This window comes from Idiotropiscis lumnitzeri, chromosome 12 (assembly GCF_059441095.1).
Source record: "Idiotropiscis lumnitzeri isolate Australia: NSW breed Sydney's pygmy pipehorse chromosome 12, RoL_Ilum_1.0, whole genome shotgun sequence".
NCBI lineage: Eukaryota > Metazoa > Chordata > Actinopteri > Syngnathiformes > Syngnathidae > Idiotropiscis > Idiotropiscis lumnitzeri.
The window spans coordinates 12,444,451-12,471,030 of NC_142402.1; the positions used below are offsets into that span (position 1 = coordinate 12,444,451).

The 26,580-nt window shown below is 38.4% G+C and overlaps 2 protein-coding genes across 6 annotated transcripts; both read right to left on the reverse strand.

The window, feature by feature from the left end:
- Window positions 1-711: 711 nt before the first annotated feature.
- On the reverse strand, window positions 712-16,813 carry LOC148325949 (phosphatidylinositol 4-phosphate 5-kinase type-1 alpha-like). 5 transcript variants are annotated; one of them, XR_015846126.1, is made up of 18 exons: window positions 16,496-16,813; window positions 13,016-13,041; window positions 12,760-12,849; window positions 12,448-12,578; window positions 12,227-12,344; window positions 10,449-10,601; window positions 9,247-9,546; window positions 8,959-9,167; window positions 8,799-8,882; window positions 7,780-7,828; window positions 7,542-7,638; window positions 7,139-7,315; window positions 6,180-6,336; window positions 6,024-6,092; window positions 5,437-5,944; window positions 3,737-3,771; window positions 1,799-1,871; window positions 712-1,684 (listed from the first exon to the last, which is right to left on the reverse strand). XR_015846126.1 is itself a non-coding variant. In XM_088310943.1 (18 exons), exons 1-17 carry the CDS (start codon window positions 16,581-16,583, stop codon window positions 1,812-1,814), a joined length of 2,379 nt encoding a protein of 792 aa, XP_088167069.1. In that variant the 5' UTR covers window positions 16,584-16,813; the 3' UTR covers window positions 712-1,684; window positions 1,799-1,811. The 5 variants fall into 5 exon arrangements, 4 of the variants coding, with proteins under 4 accessions (XP_088167069.1, XP_088167068.1, XP_088167071.1 ...); XM_088310943.1 differs by lacking the exon at window positions 3,737-3,771 and adding an exon at window positions 3,344-3,418 and having other exon boundaries at window positions 7,554-7,638; XM_088310942.1 differs by lacking the exon at window positions 3,737-3,771 and adding an exon at window positions 3,344-3,418.
- Window positions 16,814-18,034: 1,221 nt separating this feature from the next.
- On the reverse strand, window positions 18,035-21,882 carry LOC148325950 (phospholipid hydroperoxide glutathione peroxidase-like). Its single transcript, XM_088311314.1, has 7 exons — window positions 21,746-21,882; window positions 21,019-21,113; window positions 20,008-20,152; window positions 19,227-19,378; window positions 18,923-18,947; window positions 18,775-18,834; window positions 18,035-18,678 (listed from the first exon to the last, which is right to left on the reverse strand). Exons 1-7 carry the CDS (start codon window positions 21,812-21,814, stop codon window positions 18,646-18,648), a joined length of 579 nt encoding a protein of 192 aa, XP_088167440.1. The 5' UTR covers window positions 21,815-21,882; the 3' UTR covers window positions 18,035-18,645.
- Between the last annotated feature and the right edge of the window lie 4,698 nt (window positions 21,883-26,580).

Sequence of the window (26,580 nt, forward strand, 5' to 3'; positions counted from 1 at the left end):
GAAAAACAGCTTACTCAACTTTGTACACAATGAATACAGTCGTGCTTCCGTGCATCTGGTTTTTTTTTTCAGCGCCCCGTTTAACCGTCAATTGGGATGGGAATTGATAAGAGATTAGCGATTACAATTTCATCATCAATACAGCTTATCGATCCGATTCCTTCTTGAATCTCTTGTCAATTTTTATCCGGTGAGGGAATGAAATATTAAAAATAAAAATAAAAATTAAAATTAAAATATAAATAATAATATACTGTCATAATAATAATGGGCTTTTTTTTCTTTGCATGTTTAATATCTTCGCGTTTTGGACAGATATATCACATGGCAAGAGTCAAGCTGAAACCTTGTACCTCCAAAATAATCACTTTTTCAGAAACCCCCAAATTGACAAGTTTTTGGTCAATCATTAAAGATCATCAAAGAGCCATAGACATTTTCAGCGCCTTTGATTGGTCAATAATTTGTAAAATAAAATAATTAAAAAAACATGAGGGCTGACCAATAGTATAGATTTTTTAAAAATATAAAATTTACCAAATTGTGACTTATGCAGTTTTGGCCCGATGGACCAATAGATAGATCGAGAAAGAGAGAGAGAGCGAGAGAGAGAGAGAGAGAGAGAGAGAGAGAGAGAGAGAAAGAGACGTGTGTAGTGGCTCCACCAACTTGTTTCTTCATGCTTTTGTTTGTTAAAACAATAATCAAGTCTTGTACATTTCCATGCTTTTATTGACTCTATTCTCTCACGTCCAGTTTCTCACATAGTCGACATGCAAATTAGTGGCTGACACCAATTCATTTGTACAATTTGACAAATAGGGCAGGACAAAAACCCATCGCCATACTGTACACCATTTCACATGCACACTAATTCATGAGTACTTTGTCAGCTTTCAGACAGAAAGTTCATGTATTGACCTTGCACTGCCTCAGTGATATTATCGGATTTAATTTACAGATAAAACTTTGACTAAGTCTCATGATCTTATTTATAAAGAGGCTTACAGACGTATATGAATGTGCGACAGCACACATTTTATGTACAAATCACAAAAGATGGTTGTTCAAATGATTACGTCCCACATATTGTATTTCGGATCTCAATGTGACCTTTTTTGTTCGTCAATAAGGCATGTTGAACAGTAGACAGCGTGTGCCTCAATCGAGCACAAGACGAGAGCTGTCAATAACAATTAGGACAAACTAACAGCACAATAGATGTCGATTGAAAAATGGGACTTTTTAAATGCGCATTCATAAAGTGCAATAAATAATGGATACATCCTGGATGTTCATGTTGCTAAAAATAAACACCCAAAAATTTTTCATATTGCATAGCCACTGCTGGGCACTGAATCGTCGATGCTCAACATATTTCACGCCATTCACAGTGCAACTCTCAACTCTTAGAATTTTCTTTTCCAACTTGCATATTATTTTTATAAATATTTCTATGGATGACAATGGCATTTGCCTTGATACATGAGTAGTTTGGACTATCTAAATGCTTTTGTGAGCTTGTTCTGTCGATTTGACAGTTGCAATAGTCCACATGCAACCGAAGCTCTCGCACGTCAGAGGAAGAGTACTGTATCATGAAATCAGCATCTTGCCTAGAAGGTTTGGTGAAACCACACAGTTTGAGCTCCTCGCACTGTTCTTGCTTCTCGCTGCCTCCCGTCTGGGCGAGTGAAAGACAAATACAGTACAGGTGATTGATGATCAGGACATCACGAGAGACGCTCACAACGGGATAACGTCTCAGTAAAGGAAAATAAAACATATATCGACTTACTGTCTCACATTCCTCATGAGTCATCTTCTGAGCTGGAGTGAGGAGAATGCACACAGCTCCGGTCCTCCTGAGTCTGATGTGACCAAATTTGGCCAGCAGGGAGCAGCAATAAAGGAAAGGAGGAGAGTGAAGCAGGAAATGAGAGGATGAAGAAAGGACTTAAAAAGCAGAGATAGGCCTGTCACACTTTCATTTAAAGCTGCAAAATGGTTACAATTTACCTTCATTAAAAATAGATTTGTGAATTATTCTAGATTTGCGTGTGATAACGTGAGGTTTTCATGGGATTTTCAGTATGTGCAGCTTTAATTATGATGTGACTGTCCACTTTCAAGCGGAAGATTCAATTCTGACGAATGTGCTAAAAGCCACCGCATCTCTAAAGAAGCCGATTCAAACACAATCTAAAACACTTAACGCGGCACCACAACTGAAATGTTGCATCGTAATGCGACATGGTAAAAAGACGAATGGTGGCCCTTCAGAAACTGCCTTTTTAGGACTTTAAATAGAATTTACAATTCATTCAGAACTGTTGATGCAAATTCTGAGAGCTCTAATGCAAAATATTGAAAAGAACTGAAAACTATAACATTTGTTAATGCCACATTGCATGCATTTCTTTCCGTCACTTTGCCTTTCATCGCCCCGGAAATTTCAATACAACAAACCCTCTTCAATCGTGAATTGCCGGTTCAGGGTCCCACAATTTCTCATATATTTTATTTTATTCTGTCTTTCATTTATTTTGGCTGTAATTTGACTGCGAACCACTAGATGGCGGCACACTATTGTACTTGACACTATAAATTTGAAAGCAACAGGAAGTATTTTATTGTTTATTTAAATTTTTGCTGAAGATGAAGAATGTCACGTTGTGTGCAATTGGGCTTTTTATGTCTACAAAAAGCAACGGCGGCTGAATGTTCCCGCTGAAATGAGATCATCAAAATTTCCGTCAACTAAAACAAAAGTAGAGTAAATGACTTTGAATCCACAAGAAAAAGTACACTTACTTTTTCAACAATTACCTTGCCTAATTATGTACATCTTTAGGCATGATTATCGTTGTATATTGTGAGATAAATGAAATTCGTAACTTCGGAAAAAATCAATTTGCTTACTTTAAACACAGAGAGAAAATGGATTTCTCATTCTTGAACAACACGCATGTGACGTACAGCTATTCTTTTTCTTCTCTTGGCGATACCATCTTCATTCTACTTCGGAATTGTGACTTTGAGTGTGTATGAATTGAAACATTATCTCAACGATGCTTTGAAGCTGAGATTTTAGTTTCAACCCCTTTTTTTTTGTATTTGAATTATTCAACATATTCAATTAATTGTTGCAACTTAAAACATTTAAACTGCAACAATTTGGAATGATGGCCTCTCAGCATTCACTCAAGCAAAACTATTTCACATCTACTCAAACACTTCTGAAGAGCCACAAGTCCAAAAGCTTCTTTCCTACAGCAGTGTGCTGCTAATTATGATCAGTCCAATATGTCAAATGACTCGAACTAACATGCTGGGGACTTACAGTATAACTGCTGCTAGAGTTTAGCTTACGACGGCCAAGAACAGGAGAGTACACCCAATATCTGCCATCTGCATACTGATGGAAGGATGGAAGGAAGGACACACACACACACACACACACACATTCGCACAGAAAATGAGATGATGGAAGCAGCTTCATGAAAAAAAAATATGAACATAAATGAACAAAAACTGTATAAATGGTGAGGAAAATTTCAGCATGACATGGACTGGGCGTATGAACGCAGGTTGACACATGTAAACATCATGCAGTGAAGGAAAGTTTTTTGTGCTGATGCATTCAAAACAACAACCGCTGGCAGTGGCAGTCTCATGCTTGAGAAACTCCCTTAAGTGCGTGCACACAGTAACGCAAGCCCTCCTTCCTTCTCACCTTCATAACTCTGTAACGCTGTCCTGACTGGGCCACTGCAAGGAGACCCAGCAGAGCAAAGAAAAACAAAGGGAGCAAAGATGGATTTTCACTCACTATGCAGAGGGCCACTGCAAATAACAGTGGACAAAAAAAGTATTTTTCAACTTGCATCTGGACCAGCAGTTTTCAACCACAGGGTAGAGAACTCTTTTTTTTATTTTTTTTTTTAATTAAATTATGTGTGTTCGCATGTGCCACTTCATGTTAACTTGCTCATATCGGTCATGTGATACAGTAGCAAAATAAAAAATAAATCCCAAAAGTGAGAGAAAAAGAACACTCTTGGCTAAAGGCCAATTGATGAGACTAAAAAAAAACAACAAAAAAAAAAGAACTGTATTGAAGAGACAGCAGCAGTCCTTCTTAGGACACATATTTATTGCTACATGGGATTCTTACGCACCAACCAAGCTCTGCGTAACATGTGGCCAGAGGCACAAATGAGGCAATGAAATATTCAAAACTACGTCAGTACAGGGAGACCAACATTAAAAGACAAGCCAGGATTAAAATCAACAAGGCTGAATTTCTAAAGCAAGGGTCGTAAGCATCTTTGAAAAATGAGAGGTGCTTCTTGGGTAATCCTTATGCAAAAGGATACCAGTTTCGTAAACACTTTTAAATTAACATATTTTCTCATATTAATTGGGGGTAAATCCTAATACACTTCGTTTCACCCGCTATTTTGTGCCTTTGAACTACAGTGGGTTTTTTGTCAAATACATTTGACCATTTCCAAATTGACACCAATGTACATCTGCATGTTTTTTTTTTTGTTTTTTAAGAACAACAACACGGAAAATGAGGCTGTCACGGGTGAGCTATTTTTAGTTGGCGACAGACCACGTTGATGACCTCTGATCTCGGAAGCGCAAAAAAAAAAAAAAAAAACTGCTTCCATTTCCAACATCCTATCATTGCAAAACGGGATTTCTTTGCAATGTCCACTGGGAATAAGTAACACGCCGCTCGTGTCATCGTCTTCCATTAACCCAAGGTGGAGCCCGTTGATTGAACAAAAAGAAGCGTTGGGCTCCCAACAATTACAAAAACTAATACTGAGGTGTATTTTTTAACATTTTTTTTTAATTTGTTACTAAGTCAGTCCATCAAAATAATTGATTGACGTGAAACAGTTGGAAGGTGCGAAAAAAATGCTGGGGACCGCAAATCATGATGGGTTTCGCTGTCTCCCAACTTTTGAAGGGGAAGTCATTTATTAATATTGCATTTATGGAATAGAAATTCAACAGAAAATTCCCGTTTACGCATCTCAACGGGCTGCCATTTTGCACACTGCTGTCAACTGAAAATGATATCACAGTGCCGAAGGGCTCAGGTAACGACCGTCACGGCTCACCGCTTTTCTAGGTTTGGTCATGTGATTTTTGCAAGCGGAGCCCTTATTGTCAGCAAGTGGCAGTACAAGGTAAAACAGCATCTTCTTGAGATGGATTAAAACAGGTGGATTTTTCATTTGAAGTCATTTTCCACAAACGCAAAAATAATCCGAATACAGTGTCACATACAACATATTACTGTAAAGAAATGTTTTGACTTGAACCACACACACGCATACACACCCTCGAAAGGAACTATGTGCCTATGTTGAAAACATAAACCCCGCCCCCGAAAAAAGAATGAGGATGAGGACTTACAAAGTAGATATCGGAAACCTGCACCTCCCCATCCAATGAGTTGCGGCTGCTTGAAACAGACAGCTGATTGCACGAGTCTTGTGGCACCGGTTTGCCTGCGGGGAGATGTGGAGAGGAACTTTGCACGGGGGACTGAGGAGACGCGGGACAGATGGGGGTAAATGCCGAGGACGGTTGGAGCGTGGTTTCATTTGGGGCCGATGGGTTCACTGAAGTGGAACGTGTGGGTTGCGTGGCCGGGTGAGGGACCGTGTATGTGAGGGGGGAGGATGGCGAGGTGAGTGGTTTGGTGGAAGGGCGGATGGAAGAGGAAAGTGTGGAGGAGGACTGGCAAGCTGATTGAGCTGTGGTGGAGGAGGACAGGAAGGTGGGAGGGAGGGTAGCCGAGTACTGTGCAGATGAGGGATTGAAAGGAGGAGGATTGGATGGAGGAATGAAGCTGGGCTGATTGTCAGCTGGCGAGCTTGCTTCGGTCCTCTGCGTGAGCTCAGTGCAGGATGGAATTTTACTGTAAGGAACAAGAAAATGTTTTTATTCATGCACATCTCTTGGTGTTAGCACACAGCAAACTGTGTGTGTGTGTGTACCTGAGCTCAACCTCCACTGTGATGATCTCCTGCTTCTTCTCGTAAACTTCGACAACCTCTATGTGGGATCTGAAATGATACAAGGAGGCATGCCGTAAGAGAATATCACTGATTACATACTGCTCATCTTTAAATATTCTTTTTTTTTCCCCTTACTTGGCCACATTGGGTGAGAGCATTAGTTTCCGGCGGCGTGGATGCTCGGGTGTATCGAAGGGGGTGGTGGGTAAGGAGTTGTTAGAGGAGAGTGTGGTGGCGATTGATGCCGTGGTGGCGTCTTCAAAGGAGGGAGGCGTGCAGGGCGGCTCTCTCCCTAATTGGCAAGCAAGAAATGTATAAATGCATGATCATGAGAAGAGGCGAGGATAATGATGAGCTAGTAAACAGAACCGCCATGATGGTTGTGAAATCTGAGCAGGAAATGTTTACGCAACTATTCCTCAGTCAGCTTTTGCCTCACAAATTCTAAAACGAAACGCCGGTCAAGACTTTAGAAAGAAAATTCAATCCACGGATTTGTTCTTTTGGCCCAATTTTGCAGAGGGACGCAAGTGCAGGGCAGACTTTCATTTCTCCGGCTTAGATTCTGGGAGAGATTGCAGCGCTGTTGATGACAGCTCTGGAATTCAGGGGAATTTATACAGATGGGCAAAAGTTGGAAAGAGCAATGTTCCAGTGTGCCCACTAAGCATGCATTCTTGTTCCAGAACTGAGAAGGTGGAATTTATGAAGATTTAGTGATATAACCTACATGTAGAACATAGAGGCTACGTAAAAAAAAAAAAAAAGTGTTTACGACGTCTTGGATGGATGTACAGTATGCCTCTACGCTAAAGAGCGCACTACTTGTTTGAGAAAGTTGAGCTTGTACTTTATTTTGTTGGCACAGTTGTTGCTCTGCTGCTGAGCTGTTCTTTCTCCGCAGGATCAATAATGGTTGAATTTATCCCATTTAAACAGAAAATGGAACACTCATATGTGGAGACGATTTAAGTTAATAGTGTGCCAAAGTTCAGAGAGAAACAATGCAAATAAAACGCAAAAAAAAAAAAAAAAGTGTTATTGTTGGATCTATACGAGTTAGCAAATGATTTTCGGACAGAATGAATTCCTACCACTGTCTTCCAACACGAGGAAGCTGTGAGGTCCTCGCAGGCTCTCCTGGTTGTCCAGGTTTTCCTGCCTCTCGTCACTCTGCGAGAGACGCTGGCCAGTCGACCCAGATGCACCAGCACTGGATTTTAACATGGAAAAAGTTCCTTTGCCCCTTTTCGAAGGAGATGGCCTCAATGCTGCGGAAGGAAAAGATGCACAGCTCAACTTATCATACTGAGAAATCAAGTACTGGAGATTGCATTACACAGAGATCACTGGCCACCAAATTAGGTACGCTCACAATCTAATGAGATCCAAAAAGGACTTTATCAACACCTCGCAGTTATCAAAACCCAATTCAAGCATTTTAATTATTTGCGCGAGAGTATCTAATGCTGCGGCCAGTATGAGACTCATGCGCACTTTCAAACTCACAGCAACTCTTCCTGAAGACAACGCCGCTACAAAATTTGTAGAAGCGCTCAGCGTAGAAACCCGGCCTGTGAACGGACACTGTGTCCTGAGGGTCGTTCGGAAAATAAATGACTGATATCAGTGCAGTGTTTTATGTGTACTGCGTAAAAGACATACTAAAACAAATGAGGCAGTTGCAGTTTTATCATCTTGATTTGAGTGCAAGATGCGAGCGAAATCTACTCACCCCGTCGTGGATGAGAGACTTCCAGGAGTGCTCCAATTTCTTAATCAAGCTGTAAGATAAATTCATTATTTAGGTCAACCACTTGACTTATCCAATGCCTTAACTGTTAACTTATGAGAATCATTTATAAGTGCCAAGTGACACTTTAAATTTCAACACAGGTTGTACAAGGCTAGAGTTATTTCTTTGGCCTTTCCAAATCTATATCTGCCCCTCACCTAATTTTAATGTGCAATGTAGGCATGCCAAGATCTGATATGATCCAAATTCTGTGATTTAGTGTCAGCCTGAGTCTAACTACAAGCTCTGTAAGCTTTACAGTGAATAGTGGCAAAAAATAGCCACTAACTTTACCGTAAACAAAAACTGTACTATTGATTTGATTTAAAAAAAAAAAAAAAAAAGAAATATGCATGTATATGCACACGCGCTGAAGACTCACCATCATTTCCACTAACAACACAGGCTAAACCTAGCTCCTCCCAGAGCTAATTTCTTGTACCAATTCCTGTACCACTTTCATATTTAGTGCTTTGGTGCCATTTGTGGCATCTTAAGACATTCCAGGAAGCACAGAAAAAAGGCCAGAAAGACTCTAACTGCCACTAACAACCCAGGCTAAATTTGACTTTTCTTATCATCATTCAATATACTTCCTTGCTACCATTTTCTGCTTGCCTATTTAGCCTACGCTTTGGCACCACCTTGTGGTATTTTAGGGCATTACAGAAAGAGCACACAAAAAGATTTTTTTTTTCAGGAAGTAACAAAGTAGATGTTCCATAAAAAATAATGCAAATAGGCAGCGGTTCACTGTATCCCAAAAATAAAAATATAATAGACACTAAAATCAGACATAACGTAACTTAAATTGATTTAGTTGTTTAAGAGTTAAGTGATTTCCAAAATGACTGACCTCTAAAACACTGCTGTAAAGCTGTTAAAATTCTCACAGTGTCTCAAAGTGACTGTCTTTAGTCATCAATAGTAAATGAATCATTAAAATGCGGGACTGATACCGATAGGACTGCAGAATGTCGATGATACCGATGAACAGGAGGAGGTGCTCTCCTTTAACACCCACAGCTGGAATACCACCCATTCTGCAACAGAGGGAAAAGTTACCATTGTGCGCGTGCGTGCGTGTGTGTGCGCAAATAAGCGCCGAGTGAGACTTACGTGTCATCATGGTCTAGAGTTTCCCTGCATGTGGACCCTCCCTGGATGGACTCAATTGCTGAGGAGTACAAAGCTCTCTGTGCAGCAGGGCGCATTTCATCCACGCCACCTGCTGGCGAACCTTGGGACTGACGCTCCCTCTGCGCTTGTGTCTTGCTATGAACCCCAAGGAGCAAACTGTAGTCCATTATCTTAAAGCTTTCCAGCACCTGACATGAAGAAAAGTTTTCCTGTGTTTTTGATTGTCCTATAATTTTACTTTTCTTTTACATACGGACTTTCTCTTACCAGACAGTCTCTTTGTAGGGTTTTGACTAGAGCATTGTAAGTGTCCTGGTCCAGACTGAGGCCCTCTGGAACGTCACTCAAGAAGTCCAGATCTTTAAAAATGGGTCTGGTTTTCTCCCGCTCCTTTTTAGATGCTCGTCTCTTGTAAGTGGAGCCCTTTAAGTCAAATTTAAGGTGCATGCGTACAGAGCGCGGTAGAATATTGTTCATCACAACAACTCGGATGTTTTTACCACCGCACTGGACACAATAGAGACCAAAGAACTTTGGCAGCAATGTCCGAGGATTCTGGTTCAAGTTCTGGGGAAGGGCGGGGGAGAGAATAAAGATGGGGGTGAAAATTATTATTATTATTTTTTTTTAAATGAAAAAAAAAATACATTAAAAATTACTCTATTCCTCAATTTTATTATATTTTTTAAAATCCTATTTTTGCTGTCACATTTTGTGTACTTGGCATACATAACTCACAAAAAGTTGGGGATTTGGGACTTCAGAATTAATTAAAATGCACACAATAATTACAATAACTTTAGTTGAACTTGATCTGACCTTCTCAATATTTTGAATATCTAATTTTTCAATGTTTCGGTACTTTTTGTACAACTTGCTGTTCTCTAAAGGACCTGAATGACAAAATTGCCAACAAGCATTTCCCTTTTCAATTTTTCAGTCATCTTCAGCCTGCTGTTTATATTCTGACAATTGATCAACAGTACTTCGCCATAGCAAGGGTACAAACAGGATGTTCGCATAGAAAAGTTGCTACTGAGCTACTGATCTTAGCGCGTCATCCACAGACTGGAACACAACTACAGCGAGACTGGAAATACGCCTTGGAAACGTATTGCTCGTTTCAGGGATTAAACACCTGATCCTGAAATGTTGCCTGAAAACTCAAGATCCTCAACTTTTCATGTGTTGTGCATGTCTTGCAAAGCATGCTTACTTTGTTTTATTCATTTAACATGTTCTTTATTTCATTGCCGGTTCCAGCACCTGCTGGACAGCGTGACACATCCTCAAGGTCTTAGCTCATGCTGCCGAGTGCTAAGCCTGTTACAAACTACTTATCTAGGTCCAACCCTTCTGTTCTTGTCTCACACACGATGCAGCTTGGCAGAATTTATAACTACGACGACAGTATGCTAACGCCGCTAATTTCCCTAACCTTTGACAAGTGTGTGTCCACTGGGACTTACCATGTAGTAGCCAGGAAGCAGTTTCTGGAGAAACTCTGCCTCCTTGTGTTGAACTGTTTTGATGATGAACTCATCATCACGTGTGACGTAGAAAATGGAGCCGCTGGCTCCTGGATTGGTCAACTCAATCAGTGGCTCATTACATAGGGAATACTGGAAAGGAGCACACAAAAGAACAAACTGGATTGGTCAACTCAATCAGTGGCTCATTACATAGGGAATACTGGGAAGGAGCACACAAAAGAACAAACGTACCATAAAGACGAAACAGGTAGTTTTAAGAATATACTCGTCACGCTTTGATTTAAAAAGTTTTCGCTATATTTAACGTAACTTGTGAAAAGCTTTATTCAAACTGACCGAGCAAATGCAAGCGACAGAATCTGTCTGTTGCTCCTGGTTGAGTTTAAAAAAAGGAAGCTTTAGTCTGCTAATCTTCCTCTGGCACAAGGAGTCAGCGAGAGCTTAAATACGGCGGCCATGTATGCAAATGTGCATCCCCGCATGCATGTGCGACAGCACGTGAAACAGCTCTGCTTGCGTTGCTGTTGCTGTTTGCGTGTACATTTTATGTGATTACTCGCAAGTGATCAGAGAGAAGTTCGTGTTAATCAGCACGACATTTAGCTCATGATAGAGTGAGCGTTATTACCCTGCTATCATCAAATCTATCAGGCGCATGGAAGAAAATTGTGTAGATCTCTAAAGTGGATTAAATGATCAGTTCAAGCCTTGTTAATTGGTGCTTGAAGCTGTAATGATTTCTAATGCTGTTTTTATGCTTTGGAATGTAACAAATTAAAATGAAATGTTTCACCTATACAGATGAAGAAGTACACCCTAATTTGTCCTTTTTTTCCCCACAATTGAAAGTAAATTAGCACTTCACATCCAATGGATATGTGATATTAGAGATATCCCGATCAAAATTCTTTTGTCAACTTAGTTGAGACTTTGGTTTTAAGGATCGACAGATACTGAAATCCTGACCCGATACCTCGGCAATACAAGAACAAAAGAGCGTGTATCCAAATTATCCCAAATAAAAAATGGAAATATACATATAGACATGCATAGAATGTTATGTTTTATTATATATATTTAAATTATATGGGCCCAATAATCTTTTTGTAACATTCGCAAAATTAGCTAAAGTTCTATTTTTTTCTTTAAATGCACATTTGATTAATTGTGCATTGTTCAATCTCAGATATGATTTTTTTTCTCTTGTATAAAAACGCTTCACCAGTTTTTTAGAATTTGCAAATATAAATACTTTTCAGAAAATTAAGACAACGGATCGTTTTACCCTGATCATCTGAAAAGAAATCACATGATCAGCCCCGATTTCTGATCACAAGATCGGATTGGCCTATCCCTGCATGATATGAAATAAAAGCTAAGTAGTGAACTTCCAGGGATTTAAAAAATAAAAACTGAAAAATAATGCAGAGTTCAGAATGATGCAAAAAAAAAAAAAAGTCAAATCTGCAGACTTAAACCCTATTGAGATGGTTTGGGATGAACTGGACAGACGAGTGGAAGCAAGCAAGTGCCACTTATTATGAGAACTTCTGCAACAGAGTTGGGATGAACTAACGCAAGAATATTTCTTAGAAAACTTGAATTGTGTATTTGTTCTGTGCTTTCATTTAAGAGAACACAGAGTCAATTAACTAAATGAATTTCATCGAAAAAAACAAAACAAAAACAAACCTTTTTTACTTTTTGAAAAGGTACAACGTTATTCCCATTTCTACTTCAACTCAAAACATTACCAGGTAGTCATCCGGTCGGATTCCAAACAGTTCCCTGAAGTAGCGGAAAGCCACAGGGGCGTACGTTTTAAACCTGAAGTCTGGAAAGTGGTGGGCTGGTGTGAGGTTGCTGCCCTCGCTGCGACAACAGGATGTATAAAAATGAAAGTGGATTAGACACCGCGCACGCTAATGTGTTTACCGCGCATACGGGGGCGTGGTGGTCATAGAAAGTAAGCTACCTGGGGAAGAAGATACTTTCCACCACGTAGAAGTCCTGCATGAGCACATCTCTCTCGGGCTTGGAGCTGAGATTGCCAACAGTATATCCAATACCCAGTTGGATGGCCCCTTTTAAGGCGGAGGAGGAGGTCTGAGGGTGGCAGATAAAACAACAGTCACATGTCGGTGGAGGGCATCAAGCTTGCATCACATGACTTGAGGACCATGGAAAGAATCCCACGCAATAAAAGTGAAAACAACCGCAGAGTTTTACGGAGTGAAATAACTCAATGCAAGCAGAACGATAAAGATGACGATGAGGTAACGCCAACCTTCTTGTATGTTGTCTCTCCTGAGGCATCTACTCTTCTGTGGCCAATCTTTTTTTCATGAGATTGGCCTGCTCCAAACGGGGATGGCATCTGTATCAAAATGATAAGAGTATATTATGTGTGTATAATTTCATTAACTCATTCACTACCAGCCAAGTAAATAAATGGATATTTGACGTCTTTATCCGTCAATGGCAGTAAATGAGTTACAAAGACAAACGATTGCTCCCGTGGAGAGCTGAACCAGAAAACTCACCTCTACTTGACTCTTTTTGGCTGAATCTACACACAAACAAGAGGAGAAATACAAGGTCAAATGTTAATGTGATATTTGGATGTGTCAGAATCAGGCATCGGTGCATCTATTTGTCTATTTGTCCAGACCTGACCGGTCCATGCGGCAGTGGTTGAATTCAATATTTATTCACCTGCTTGCCATCTCAGTTACTTTCAACACGACAAACATCGCGGCATTGCAAGTTCCAAACGCCCTCAATGAAAGTACATAAACGGACATATGTATTTGAACACCTGAAGTAACTCAAAACTGAGGAAAGTTAGGCTTCCATTTTAGTTACAGCAGAAGAGGAATTTTTAAAAAAAAATCTAAATACTGATGTGTCTTTTGCATTTATTTTGTCCATTTATTCAATATTATTTGTGGTGTCAGTGATGTTGAATTAATTTTTTTTAGCCATGCTGGAATATAAAAGGGCTGTCCCCAAAACTCCAAAGATGGAAGCATAGAATTGTCCAAAATATCTTTGTAGGATTAAAAATTTTAATTTTGAGTGAATTTACTACCTAACAGTAATAATCAACTTTTGAATGAATATACTTGTAACAGTTAAAACCATCTTTACTCTCATATTCACACGGTTGGAGATTTTGCTATGTATACAGAAATACACATTTAAACAACCTAATTCATAGCAAATCATGATTTAACTCACCGGTACAAGGTTAGGTTTGTTAATCCCGAAAAGAAAAGCAAAGCAGTTAAATGCCAACAAAAAAATAATAAACAGACCAGAGCAGTTGACGCGCTTAAGATTTCTATTCTTCAAAGAACGACATTGCTCCTGAGGTGTTAAAAACTCTATTGGACCGACTTCCGACTTAATCTGAGTCGTGCCATTGGCTGCCGTCTGAAGATCACATTGCTAACCAACCACATAGAAGAATTAGGGGACGTCAATCCAGCCAACAAGCACTGTGACTTTTGTTACTCGTCTTGCAAGGCAAAAGAAGGCAAGAGAGCAGCAATGGAAGAAGTCAAAGGGAAATTAAACGCTTTTATCGACTTCCAAGTACAAAAAAAAAATGCTTGGTTTGCTTTACCATGCCAATTTTTTTTAGGCCATGTCAGAGTGAAGATTAAGTATAAAGTAGGGATAATGAACTTTTAAGCCATGTTGAGGCAAAGCGTTTCAAGCAGATGTTGCTTTGGTTGCTTCCTCGCTGAGGCTTGATAGCAGATCGGCAAAACAAAAATAACTTTTCAATCCTGGATAGGGAGATGCAAACAATGGGGAAAAAAATAAAGTCAGATCATAATTGCTTGTCGGGTATAATTACATCATACATACTTGACACGATATGAGTAGTGGGTAGTGTATATAAGAAACAGAAAAATGCATGCAGGGGAAGACATTTGTAGTATACATTGCACTAATTACAAACCCAAACTAATAATCCAACTAATCCAAGCCTAATTGAAGTATTGAAATCTTCAATTCTATGTGAAGCGATGCACCCAGACATCCAAACCTGCGGATTAATCCTGAGTCTAAATTTGTCAAGCATAACAATGAGGATTAAGACGGGACGTGGCGCGTGCAAACACACACACACACACACATGTGCACGTATGGAGGATTAGGGGTAAGAAAGAATTTTATGTCAAGAGGAGTAAGCAAAACACAAAGAGAAACTAACGGGGACGGGGCTGTTTTGCCCTGCTCATTTAAACCAAGGACATTGATTTGAAAACTGAAAATTGTAAAAATCACATAATACACAAAAAAAAGCATAATCTCATCCCATTATGTTTATACTAATCACATGCACCATATGATGCATAACAATGTACATTCAATATTCTGATGTAACTCTGAATTTATGTTTGCACCTAAACATCATAAAGATGCCATGTTATTATTTCTGCTTCAATGTCTGCAGCGGTTTTTGGCACTGATATCGCGAGGGGATAAGCGCGTGTGGTTTATAATATAATTCCATGTCGCATTACGTAAGGCACTTATCAGATCTGGCAGAGAGAGAAGGAGAAACAAAAAGACATGCAAAGATGAGGAGAGGCTGAGGAATCCTATTCTGTCGGGAGGTGTCGAGAACAGGTTTCATGTTCTTGTATCCACATAAACAATTCCAATATTGGCAGTCCGTCTACAGCTTTTACCTTCCAGCATTTTTATTTGTAGCTTTTAAATCTGCGGTGACAGCATCATAAACAAGCCAATGGGGAGAAGCCACAGTGGGCCATTTTGCAACAGAACGCCAGCTATGACTTGTGAACTTGTCATACGCTTTTATCTAACAATCTAATTTATTATTTATTTGACTAGCTTCCGTAATTCAAAATTGGCATTTTCTCACGTACGCCTCTATACTTTCTAATTAACTAGTTAAACAGTGAAAAAATACAAACAAAAATTTGATTATAATAATAATAATGGATAGGATCTGAACCATTCACTCATTCCTCACATCACTACATTGTGGTTAAAAGCTGCCTATAGATGTCACAAAATGGCGACAAATGACCATTTTTGTCTAAATGAAGCTCCTCAACTCACTTCCACACCAAGATGCCACCAGATGGTACCAAAAGCTTACTGTTAAACTGTTAGCGGCATAAAATCAGTCATGTGAGTTTTTCAGCAAATAACAGAGGATATATTTTAAAAAATTGTTAATTGGTTGAATTTGCAAAAATCTCTTGGCGGGTGTTCATTTTATATATATTTTATTATTTATTGGACATAATTGATTAGTCATATGCATTTCATCGGCCGCTACGTTACAGTGGTTTAAAATAATAAATAATATTGGCTATACTTTTAAGGAATTAAACCTGTGCTTTTTTTGAACACTTGGCCTTACTCTATTTTAATGTGAACTATTATGCTGGTACTTGTATACTTTTTTGGCTGCTACCAAGTGTAAAAAAGTTTGGGAACCCCATAGCTCCTTAATATAATGAATACAATGTTGTGTGCAAAGTCTCAACTTTTAGGAGGTGAATGGGGAAGTCTCTTGTAGTTATGGTGATATTGAATCAGATATCATTAACATGATCAGTGTCTTCACATGAATGAATATCATTAATAATAATAATTAGGGCATAATTAGGCAATCAAAATACACTTAATATTAGGTTATTTTAAATTAAATCCAAGATATTATTTAAGTAAATACCTGTTATAAGCTTCACAAAAAATAGTAGTTGGAATTTTTAAGTCAATGGAATTAATTATGCAATTATTTGTGATTAATTAGTTTAAAAAATAAATATCTTGACAGCACTAATAATAATTTGTTATTTCAGAACCAGAAATACTGATAGCCCTTTGGAATGTAATCTCCTCCGTTTCAAAAATGGGGATAAACACACAACTCATAGGAGCTTCAAAATGGCGAATCCACTACTTTATATGGGGCAATGTAAATTGGATAAAAAAGTGCTTTCAAACCAATCAAATGCATAAATTCACACCTGTATCTGCGAGGTCCAGATGCAAACTGAGTCCAGCTTCCTCCTCATTTCTCCGGCCAGGTTCCGCAGTCACTTGGTCCAGCTCCATGACGGCAGCCGAGCCGGATGCGGCGGTCGGAGAAAGACCGTCACATTACCGTCACGGAACTGCAGCCTACATAACTTTGAGAAGGGACATTCAAAGTGGTTCAATAATACGGAACTAGTAGCCAGTAAGAGAAATGAAGTGTCATCGTTTCAGCCGCCTCGCCGCGCGTCATTTGACTCGCGACGGATGCTCGTGCAGCGACGTTACAGATGCAGCTTCAGTCTAATCACGACGTCATCATTTCATGCTAACACGACGAACCGCATACAAGCACAATGTTCAAATCTAAAGATAAATACAAGAAAAGTGCACAGGGGCGAGTTATAGATAATTAGGCACACACAGTCGTATCCAAAATAAGAACTGTACTGTTGGTCTTATTTGTTACTTGATCAAAAATAGGCTCCTTATTTTTAATAGCCGAAAAACTAACGGAAAAAAATCTGTTGTTTGATCTCCGACAGGTACGTTATTTATTCTCTCCCTTTTCAGTTTTCGAGTAATATGCAAGCTAATGATCGCAGAAACCAGTTTGTATGTAGGTGTTTTTTCCCCATTCCCAATTTAGAATATATATATATATATATATATTTATATATATATATCGTCCTCATCATGTTGAAAATGTAGTTTTTAAATTAGATTTTTTTAGGGGGAGTGTCTCATTTGAATTAAAAACGTTTTATTGCCTTACCATTACTTAGACGAAGTCCATGCGCCTCCCTCAGAACAACAGGAATTGTAAACAAATTATTTTTCAAAGTTTTTTTAAAATCAGAGATGCAAGTTTTTTAGATATTTAATTTGCACTGATTCCAAATCTGCCATTATGTTATTTTTCTCTGACACATCAGGTTATAATTAAAAAATATATATATTTGAGGTTAGGATCACCAACAGGTGGATTTGTTTCCAGAAAAGTCAAAGCTGTAATTTACAAAAAAAAAAAATGGTCACATTTGTATTGCCCAAGCTTCTATAGGATACAACTTAAAAAACTGTAATGTAAAAATAAAATAAAAAAAAAGTGTAAAAAAAAAATGTAAATAACTCAAAAACTTGATGTGACGGAAAAAAACAATAAAAGCTTTTAAAAATACATTTAGGAACTTATAAAGCCATCTGTGATTAAATTAAAAAATAAAATACTGCTGACCAGCGCAATTCTTTGTTAATGTAACGTCATCCGTAACAGAGTCCTCCTTTAATTTTTTAATCTTCAAAAGCCTTTAGTGTTACAAAGTTACACAAAATGATTTTTAAAAATGCATAATTTATCAAATGCAAGGTTCGAATAATACACTTCCTGACTGCTACCACAATCTACTGTATTTAAAGGACACAACTTAAAATCTAAAAATTCTTCTCGGTCAAGTCTAATCGGATCATTTCCGTCATTTGTGCTTTTGAAATTCTTGAGACTCACACAACAACTGTATAAGAAAACATAATTCAGTTTTGTTGCCTTTTAATTCGATGCAAAGTAACACTGACACTATACTGTGACAATTACAACAGTTGAGCATCATTTTTTTTTTAAGTGCAAACAAATGGAAATCCTAACGGCCACGATTCTCACAAGCATGTGAATGCAAAGCAAAGTCATTATTTTTTTTAAATGCAGTACCAGCAACACCTTCGGGGTTCAGCGCACCCAACATCAGTAGTATGGGGGAAGTCAATGGAGAATAGTATCGTATGCTTAAAATGGGTAGCTGGTCTAGTGAGTGTACATAAAATCCTGAGCAACACACATCCCAAACGACACACACTGATTACATAGGAATGGCTGTTGAAATTTGGGGTTTGACTTCCCCTTTAAGTTCTTCTGAAATATAAAACCTTTGTCATGTTAGCTCACTAAGGAATCTCTACTTATATGGTCTTATAGGGTGGTGTAGCGGGAAGTCTGGAGGGGAGCTGCACGCCGAGTCATCGGACCTGTCCGTCCCAAGAATCGGGTTCACAGACAGGACGTCATTGGTCCAGACACCTATACACCAAAAACCTCAAGTCCATATGGGAGATCCACATGTGATCGTGCACATAGGAGATGGTCGGATTACAGGTACGAAGGCAGATCCTTTTCCACCACCTGGGAGAAAAAAAAAATAAACATTTGGCTTTTTTTATGTGGCTTGAACAAATCCAAATAAAGTGACACCTTTCAAAACAGGTAAACGCCACTTACATTGGGATCGTCTGTTGGACCGTACCGCTTCACCACTTGTCCCTCTTTGTTTATAAGAAACTGTCAAGGAATTTGAATAAATACACGTTTTGTCATATCGGTAGGCTTGATTAGTCTGGGAAAAAAAATGTCTGGAAAAGCAAATTACCTTTGTGAAGTTCCATTTGATGTTACTGCAAAAACATGGGGCAAAAAAATATGATCAGCGTTATTTCTTCATTTGAGCAACGCAATAAGGATAAAAATGAATAGTTTGGACTTGTCTGGATGGCAGACATGTTAGCATCAGTACTTTCAAAGGATAGGACAGTATCAACTTTTGATCATGGATGGAACTCACAAAGCTTGCAAGTTGCTACCACTAGATTTAGTAAGACAATAACATTTTATAAAAACCTAAAAAAAAAAAATTGGATAATATTCAAAAGTATTTTTTATGGCGGAAAACATACTTTCCAAATGTTCCCTTTCCCTTCGGCTGCGCTTTCATCCACTTCCAAAGAGGGTGAGCGTTGTCTCCGTTCACATCAATTTTACTGAAGAGGTCGAAGTTCGCATTGAAACCTTTGGCAAACTCTTTAATCTCCGCCTCAGTCCCGGGCTCCTATAGACCATCACCAGGAATAAACATAACATTTATTATTATTTTTATTTATTATAAGGTGTGACCAGCGATGCACTAAACGTTACCACAAATATACAACATATGATATTAATCCCCCCCCCAAAAAATGCAGAAAAGCAAAACACCAAAAGAAATTGTAATGCATCAACGAGTATCAATTCCTCTAAAAATATGGAAATTCAGATCAATTGTTCTGAAAGTGAGTTTCTGTCGGCGGGCAGCACTACAATTGCTCATTTGTTATCAAGTTCTCTTTTGTAACATAATTTATATGAACACTTGATTATGTAATAGGATTTTCAGTCGTATACTCAAACACTAAAATATGTCATCACTGCAGCTCTATTTTTATTTTTTTACAAAAACGTTACTTGATGTCCCCGGGATAAAAAAAAAAAATTGCTCAAATTTGACAATTGCTACCCAAATGAAGTGGAAGTTGATTAGCAAAACTGTTCCTCAAACAAAAATGTCATTTCAATCTTTGTATTGGTTTCAAATTATGAAAAGGGTACTTGGTGTGCAGATGTATCACAACAGGCATTCACGGCAACCTGCCGATGAAACAAATAACCAATAAAACACAAAACAATGCTGGGCTAAGTTACCTGCCCTCCAAACTGGTTACACGGGAATCCTAGGATGCGTAAACCCTTCTCAGCCAGCGAAGCGTGCATTTCCGCAAGCTGAGTGTAGTTTACTCTGGTCTTTCCTCATTTGGAGGCCACATTTACAACGATGCACACATAGCCCCTGTCACAGAAACATACAGTAATGCAAAGGTCAGCAATTTACATTATTAAATAAAGAAATTTACTATTAAAATTTCTGAATTTCACTTTTAACACTGACAGGTGTTGCTAATATTATTACTTTCCAAAAGGTAAAAATAAATATTATATTATTATATATTATATAAATATTTGGAGGGGTGTGTTTATATGCATCGTGAGATTACGGTGACCAGTTGTGTGGATATTTACTTGATCAGGCGTACAGGATTGGCTGCGTGTGACAGCAGCCAATCAGTGTCGACCATTGTGGTTTGAAAGTTGAAGTAAACAGAAAGTAATCGCGAAAAGTAAACGATGACCGGACGTGCAGATCAATGTGCAGCTGATTTCTTGACTTGGCGTTATCTCGGAAAGATAAAGTTATTTTGACAAGAGAAGTTTCTCATTATTACTCGTGTGGCAATATCGCCAGTGTCATCCATCCAGCACATGCCAGTAGCAATGATGTTAACTGAGTTTGTAGGATCACGACTTAAAAATCATGATGTTGACATTTTAAGGTTTATTCATTATTCCTAAGGGGTATATTATTGGGAATACAGTGTTATTTTATGTTGTTCTACATTTGTTGTACTTGTTGGGTAAATAATTTTTGCATTCTTTTCTCTCGTCACTTTTTTTTCCATTTGGGTTTTTAAAATGTACTTTAATTAAGTACTCTAAGAAGAATGCAAAATTGTAATAGTTTTTTTTTTTTATATATATAATTAGCGTCTGCGTATGGATAGCATACTTTGTACTTGCGTGAAACCGTTAGTGGCGCAAAAAAAAAAAAAATGTTGGGGATCACATTTTTAGATTAGGTCATACACAACGACATCTTACCTGTATTTTTCCAGAGACACCTCATTGCCATCAATATCCTTGGCAGAGAACTCATAGATGGACTTGGCACTTTGCCAGTCCTTAACTTGGGCACACTGCATAAACGTGACGAAGGGCAAAAGTCAAGTTGTGCAATAGAGAACTAGATGATTGAGGAGTCAACAAGATCGAAAGGCTTCGCAAGAATCACTTCTCTTATTTCTCAAGTAACCTTTAGTCCCGTGCTCGATTGAGGCATTAGCGGACGTGACGTAGTCACTGCCGCGATCCCTGCAGCTAAGTGGGCTTGCCTTTTTCCCGTGTATTCACTTTTAGGGACATTTGTGTTTAGTGGTGCGCCGTTTGATTTTTGCAATGTAAAATCACGTATGTACTTTGTACCAGAAATTCTGCACTAGAACAGTATACTGCAGCACCATTTATCATAAGACCACACCACAAATCCTGACGTAATCATTACACAAACCCACGAGACTAGGGTTGAGGATTGCATGACTAAACAGCAATGCACAAACATCAATACCATATTTGAGACTTAACTGGACCACGGCATTATATCGATATATAAAAAGCAAACGCTGACTTGAAAATAGTATCAACGTCGGAACTATTTCACAGTTACACCGCGTCTTAAAATAGCAGCACATCTTAAAAGTAGTTGTAAGCACACTGAATATGGTTGTTATTAAAAACCGCACCTTATTTCCACTGGGATTCAATGTCTTACCATTGTTCGGGTCACTCCTCTGCTCCCCAGCACGCCTAACAACACGGAAGACGTTCGCACGAACCACATACTGACGACACCAACGACCGATGTTACGTCATTTATTAGCCCCACCCAACGATTTATCACCGCCCATGTGTGGTGTGTCAGATGCTGTTTTGACGAGAAAAACAAATGCTTTGCCGTCGCCCCTGGTCCTTTCCGACGCAAAAATATGTAAAAAAAATTTTCAAACGAAAATAAATGTTGAGTACTGTTTTTTTTAAGGCTGCAGTTCTTGGATTTGGACAACAGATGGCGCAGTCTAACTGTAAGAAACATGACTGCTTTGTTCAAGTATAGGATAGATTAGAACACTATATAGCTGTTTATATACTGTATACATATAAACACATATAGAATATTGTGGAAAATTTTTATTTTATTTCAATGGTTCAATTTAAAATATAGCCCAATGTACATTCATTGCACGCAAAGAAAATTACATTACAGAGAGCCAATACTGCTCAAGTTGTATTTTTTTATTTCATTTCACTTCATTATCTGATCATCAAAACTATAACAAATAAAATCATGAAATATTTCACTGTCTGTGGTCAATACAAACAAAGTTTGAGATTCACTATTTGAAATGTACTACTAAAAACAAAGTAAAACAGTATTCTTAAAATTATTTTAGTGGCACTTGTACAGCGCTATTGTAATCACAGTCACTTTTTCCACATTTTGAGACGTTACTCTCTCACGCCAAAACTGAACAAATCAATGTTTTCTGCACACCCAACACCCCAAAATTACAACGAGAATTCTTTTTTAATCTCTTCAAATTTTTTTGAAAAAAAAAGTAAGAAATTACATGCACATAAGTCATGAGGCCAGCCTCAAAATTTAGCTCAGGTGCGTCACGTCCACTGATAATCCTCGAGAGGGTTTTGCATCTTAATTGGAGTCCACCTGTAGTAATCACAGTTGATTGGACATGATTTGGAAAGGCACGCACCTGTCTATTCAACTCCGCAACACTCCACGAATCAGAACTGTATGCTAAATTGTCTCGACAGAAGCCACTCCTTAATAAAAGACAAAGGCAGCCCACCTGATTTTTGCCAAAAAGGGACCCGAAGGAGTCTCAGACCGACCATGAGAAACACAATTCTCTGGTCTGATGAGACAAAGATTAAACTCATCATCATGTTTGGAGAAAACCAGGCATCACTCATCACCTGACCATTACCGTAGCGACAGTACGGTATCATATTCAGAAAGACTTGAGACTGTAATGACTATGTATGTTGTAGGTCAGGGGTCGTCAGTCCTGTTCTTTGAGGGCCTCTGTCCAGCCTACTTTCCATCTCTCCCTTCTGTAACACACATCCAACTTCAGCAGACCTTCCTGATTACCCGTATATATATATATGTCTAATTGTCTGTCGATAATTGTCTGTATATTGATTCGGATTCAGGTTCTAACTTTCTCTCTGTTTTATCAGAAATTACATTAACGTTGTGTCAATTATGCTGCTTGCCTTTATCTACAGTCATTCTATTTATAATTATTTGTGCTGTGTAATAGTTGGGTCAAGAACTACTTTTACATCTTTGTTCTAGGACAATGTATTAAAATAGCCTTGAGGACTCATCTAGGGTCACCCTTAAAATATCTGTGAAAAACAATTTGCCTCTTTTAATTGAATGATGTGGCTTTAAAAAATATGTGCTGTATGTTAGTGGATCTTGTAAGTCAAGTTAAATAAGGCAAGTGCATATTTCATTAAAATTTCACACGACCCCCTTCATGACTGCTTTAAATGGTTGACCAGGTTGACATTGCGTGCAGCGCTGTGTGGAGCACAAGGCCAAAAAAAAAAGTGTGTTGCAAATGAGAATCCCCTGCAGTTGAAGGGACGTCGTACTAGCCAACACACATGCATTAGCATTGACATCAAATGATGTCAGGGTCATGTCGTCTATAGTGGAGACCTTTAATTATTTTTCATCTATAACGTCCACTCCGAAGCCCCTAATTAAACACCTGTCGTACAGCCAATTAGGACTCAAAATGAAATGAAAGGGTTACTATTTATAATAGGCGTCAGTTCAATGAGAGTCCGTTTTTCTGTCTGTCTCTGTGTGGGCGCACCTTTATACAGTCGTTGGCTATTACTGGTACTGTAGATGTGCCAATGTTTTTGATAGTTTATTCCAAAAAAGTCAAACTGACAGTGACCAGAGACGTTTGGGACACGTAAACGTGGGGGATGCTGCTCTTATATGCAAAGTAATCCATTTAAATATGGCATAAAGATACATGTAACATTTTAGGAGAAGTTGTTACCGGGGGTGGGAATGCAGACGGTGTTTCTGAAAAGAACCAAGGCAAGCAACTGGTACTGGAGATGACTGAAATTGGCAAGAGGCACAATGCAACATTTGAAGTTCTTCTCGCCTACATACATTCATGGTGAGGAGCTGATCCAAAAAAAAAAAAAATGGCCATGGTGGTTAATACCTTTTACGGGTTTTTCAACTTACGAGCAACAATTTGAGATATGAGCACTCAGCGGTGGCAGTAAACTCAAATGAACTTGTGTCACAACTCGCAGAAGTTTGGCAAATAGTGAGCAATTCTTCAAAAGACAGATTCAAATTGTTTATTGTTACTTAAGTTATCTGTCAAACCAAACGTAGAACTAAGTGAATTAAATGCTGTGTATTTAAAATAACCACATAGCTTAGCTTTAAGAAAAATCTTTTAGATTAATGCTAACACCTGTGATGCCTGTAAAGTGTAACTAAGAAAAGCATTACGCCAAAATGTGCAGGATTTCAAGTAACGACGAATCTATCTTGTAATCTAATTTAATTACTTTTAAAATCAAGTCACATATTTTCTGGATTATAAATCACACTTTTTCATAGGTTGGCTGGTCCTGCAATTTATACTCAGGAGCGATTTATACATGAAAAAAAAAAATCCCAGACAGCCACAAGGGGGCACTCTAGACTATTATTACTAGATATTTCCTACTCCTTACAAAGACAACTGAGAACTACTGAACACAAATGCCCCTCAAGAGAATCAATCATATTCTGAAGATTACAAAACGGCACATGGTGAAATTTTCTGCTGAAAACTGTAATCGAGCAGCAGGGAGAAAGTTTAGAGACTGTGGTGGCTATTCTTACTTTTTTTGTGTAGCTAACTAATATCTTACATTCAGCCTGTTTTTCTATTATTGTTATAACTCAGCTCCCAAGATAACATGTCTGTTTTTGATCTAGTATTTTGTCAAATCAATTTCCCGCAAAAATGCGACTTATACTACAGTGTGACTTATGAATGTTTTTTTTTTTCATGCATTTTGGGCTGTTTTGATTCATACTCCGTAGCGATGTAGTCCGGAAAATACGGTAATCAGTAAAGTAACTAAGCTACATTTTTTAAGTTAATTTTGGCAACACTGGCTACCACACAATGCAAAACATTATAGACAGGCGAAAAAAATAATAATAGAGGCAATATGACAATATTCGTCTGTGTTGCTCACTCTTTCTTTCTTTATCCTCTGAGAAGAACAACTAACATTATTCTGACTTACTGAGCAATTGTGATGGGTTCCTTTATGTATGTCTGTTTTATACTGCACCCAGGTGGACAAGGTGCACACATCAGAAGGAGCAGGACAACATTCAGTAAAGTGAAGAAAAAAATGGGGCAAAAACTTTCATTCTTACCATTCTGTTTAATTATATAATTATGTATATATGGGATGGACTCCTGCTTGCACAGGGGACAATATTATAGACCGTTATTTTTCTTACTTATTACACACCACAAACTCTTGTTTTGTTTTGTATTGGAAGCTGGAACAGAGCAATGGCATTTGCATATATTTCCAAGGGGAAAGATAATTTGAGATACACACTTTGTGAGTCACAAGCATGGTCACAAAATGAATCAAACTCATATCTCAAGGCACCAATGTAGTTAAAACAAGTTATTATAGTACTGTTGTAGTCTGAAGAGAAATTTTAAGACTATTGGCCACCCAGAACCCGAAACATTTTCCAAACGTTTTTTTAAAAAATAAATAATTAAAAAAAAAAAGAACACTGCCACTGGTCAATGTTACTGGAAAAGTAGGAGCACGTTTATTGAGTAAGAAAATCATTTTGCTTCATACACCATAAGCAAGTTAACAATCCCTCAAGGAAGCGAAATTAGTGACAATAAAGACACCGGAAAAACAAACAAGCTTGTATAATCTAAAAACAAAACCGTTGCCTAGAAACCAACCTCTGCAAAACTTGACTCTGCCAACCCCACCCTCCACAACACACACACAGGCACGCACACACACGTCGCTCCGGGAGATTAGATCAAATGGTTTCGCAAAAGTTTAGGTAATTTCTAACTGTTCCTAAGCAACAACTTTGCTGTTTGCTTCCCTTTGCATATTCCTGTTTGCGCCGCTTGAGATCACGTGTCAGAAAATGTATTTTCAAACTGACCACAGGACTTAAACCGTTTGCCACGAAACACTTCATTTGCAAGGAAAAATCCTCCAAACTGGTCCAAGAGTTGAAACAGGGCTGATTATATTTTTTTCCATTTCCGGAATTACTAAATCCACTCATTACTTTCATATTAAAAGTCTCCTGCGGGGGGTTCTAATGGAAAACACCTACACACATTTTCCTTGCATGTTTGAGAATTTGTAACAAAGGAAGTGTCACGAAAACAGATGGCAACCTATATTTACACTGGCAGGGAATCGTTTACATTTAACCCTCGCACTCTGAGGGGCTCGGTTGGCAAGGCAACAGATTCTGCA

Excerpts from the sequence above, each read along its gene's own strand:
- LOC148325949 (XM_088310942.1), bottom strand. The coding sequence starts at position 16,583 with ATGGAGCTGGACCAAGTGACTGCGGAACCTGGCCGGAGAAATGAGGAG. Across the intron at positions 9,168-9,246 it reads CCCTACAAAGAGACTGTCTG|GTGCTGGAAAGCTTTAAGAT; the intron begins GTAAGAGAAAGT and ends TCTTCATGTCAG. Across the intron at positions 3,419-5,436 it reads AGGTTTCCGATATCTACTTT|TATGCAGATGGCAGATATTG; the intron begins GTAAGTCCTCAT and ends TCCTTCCATCAG.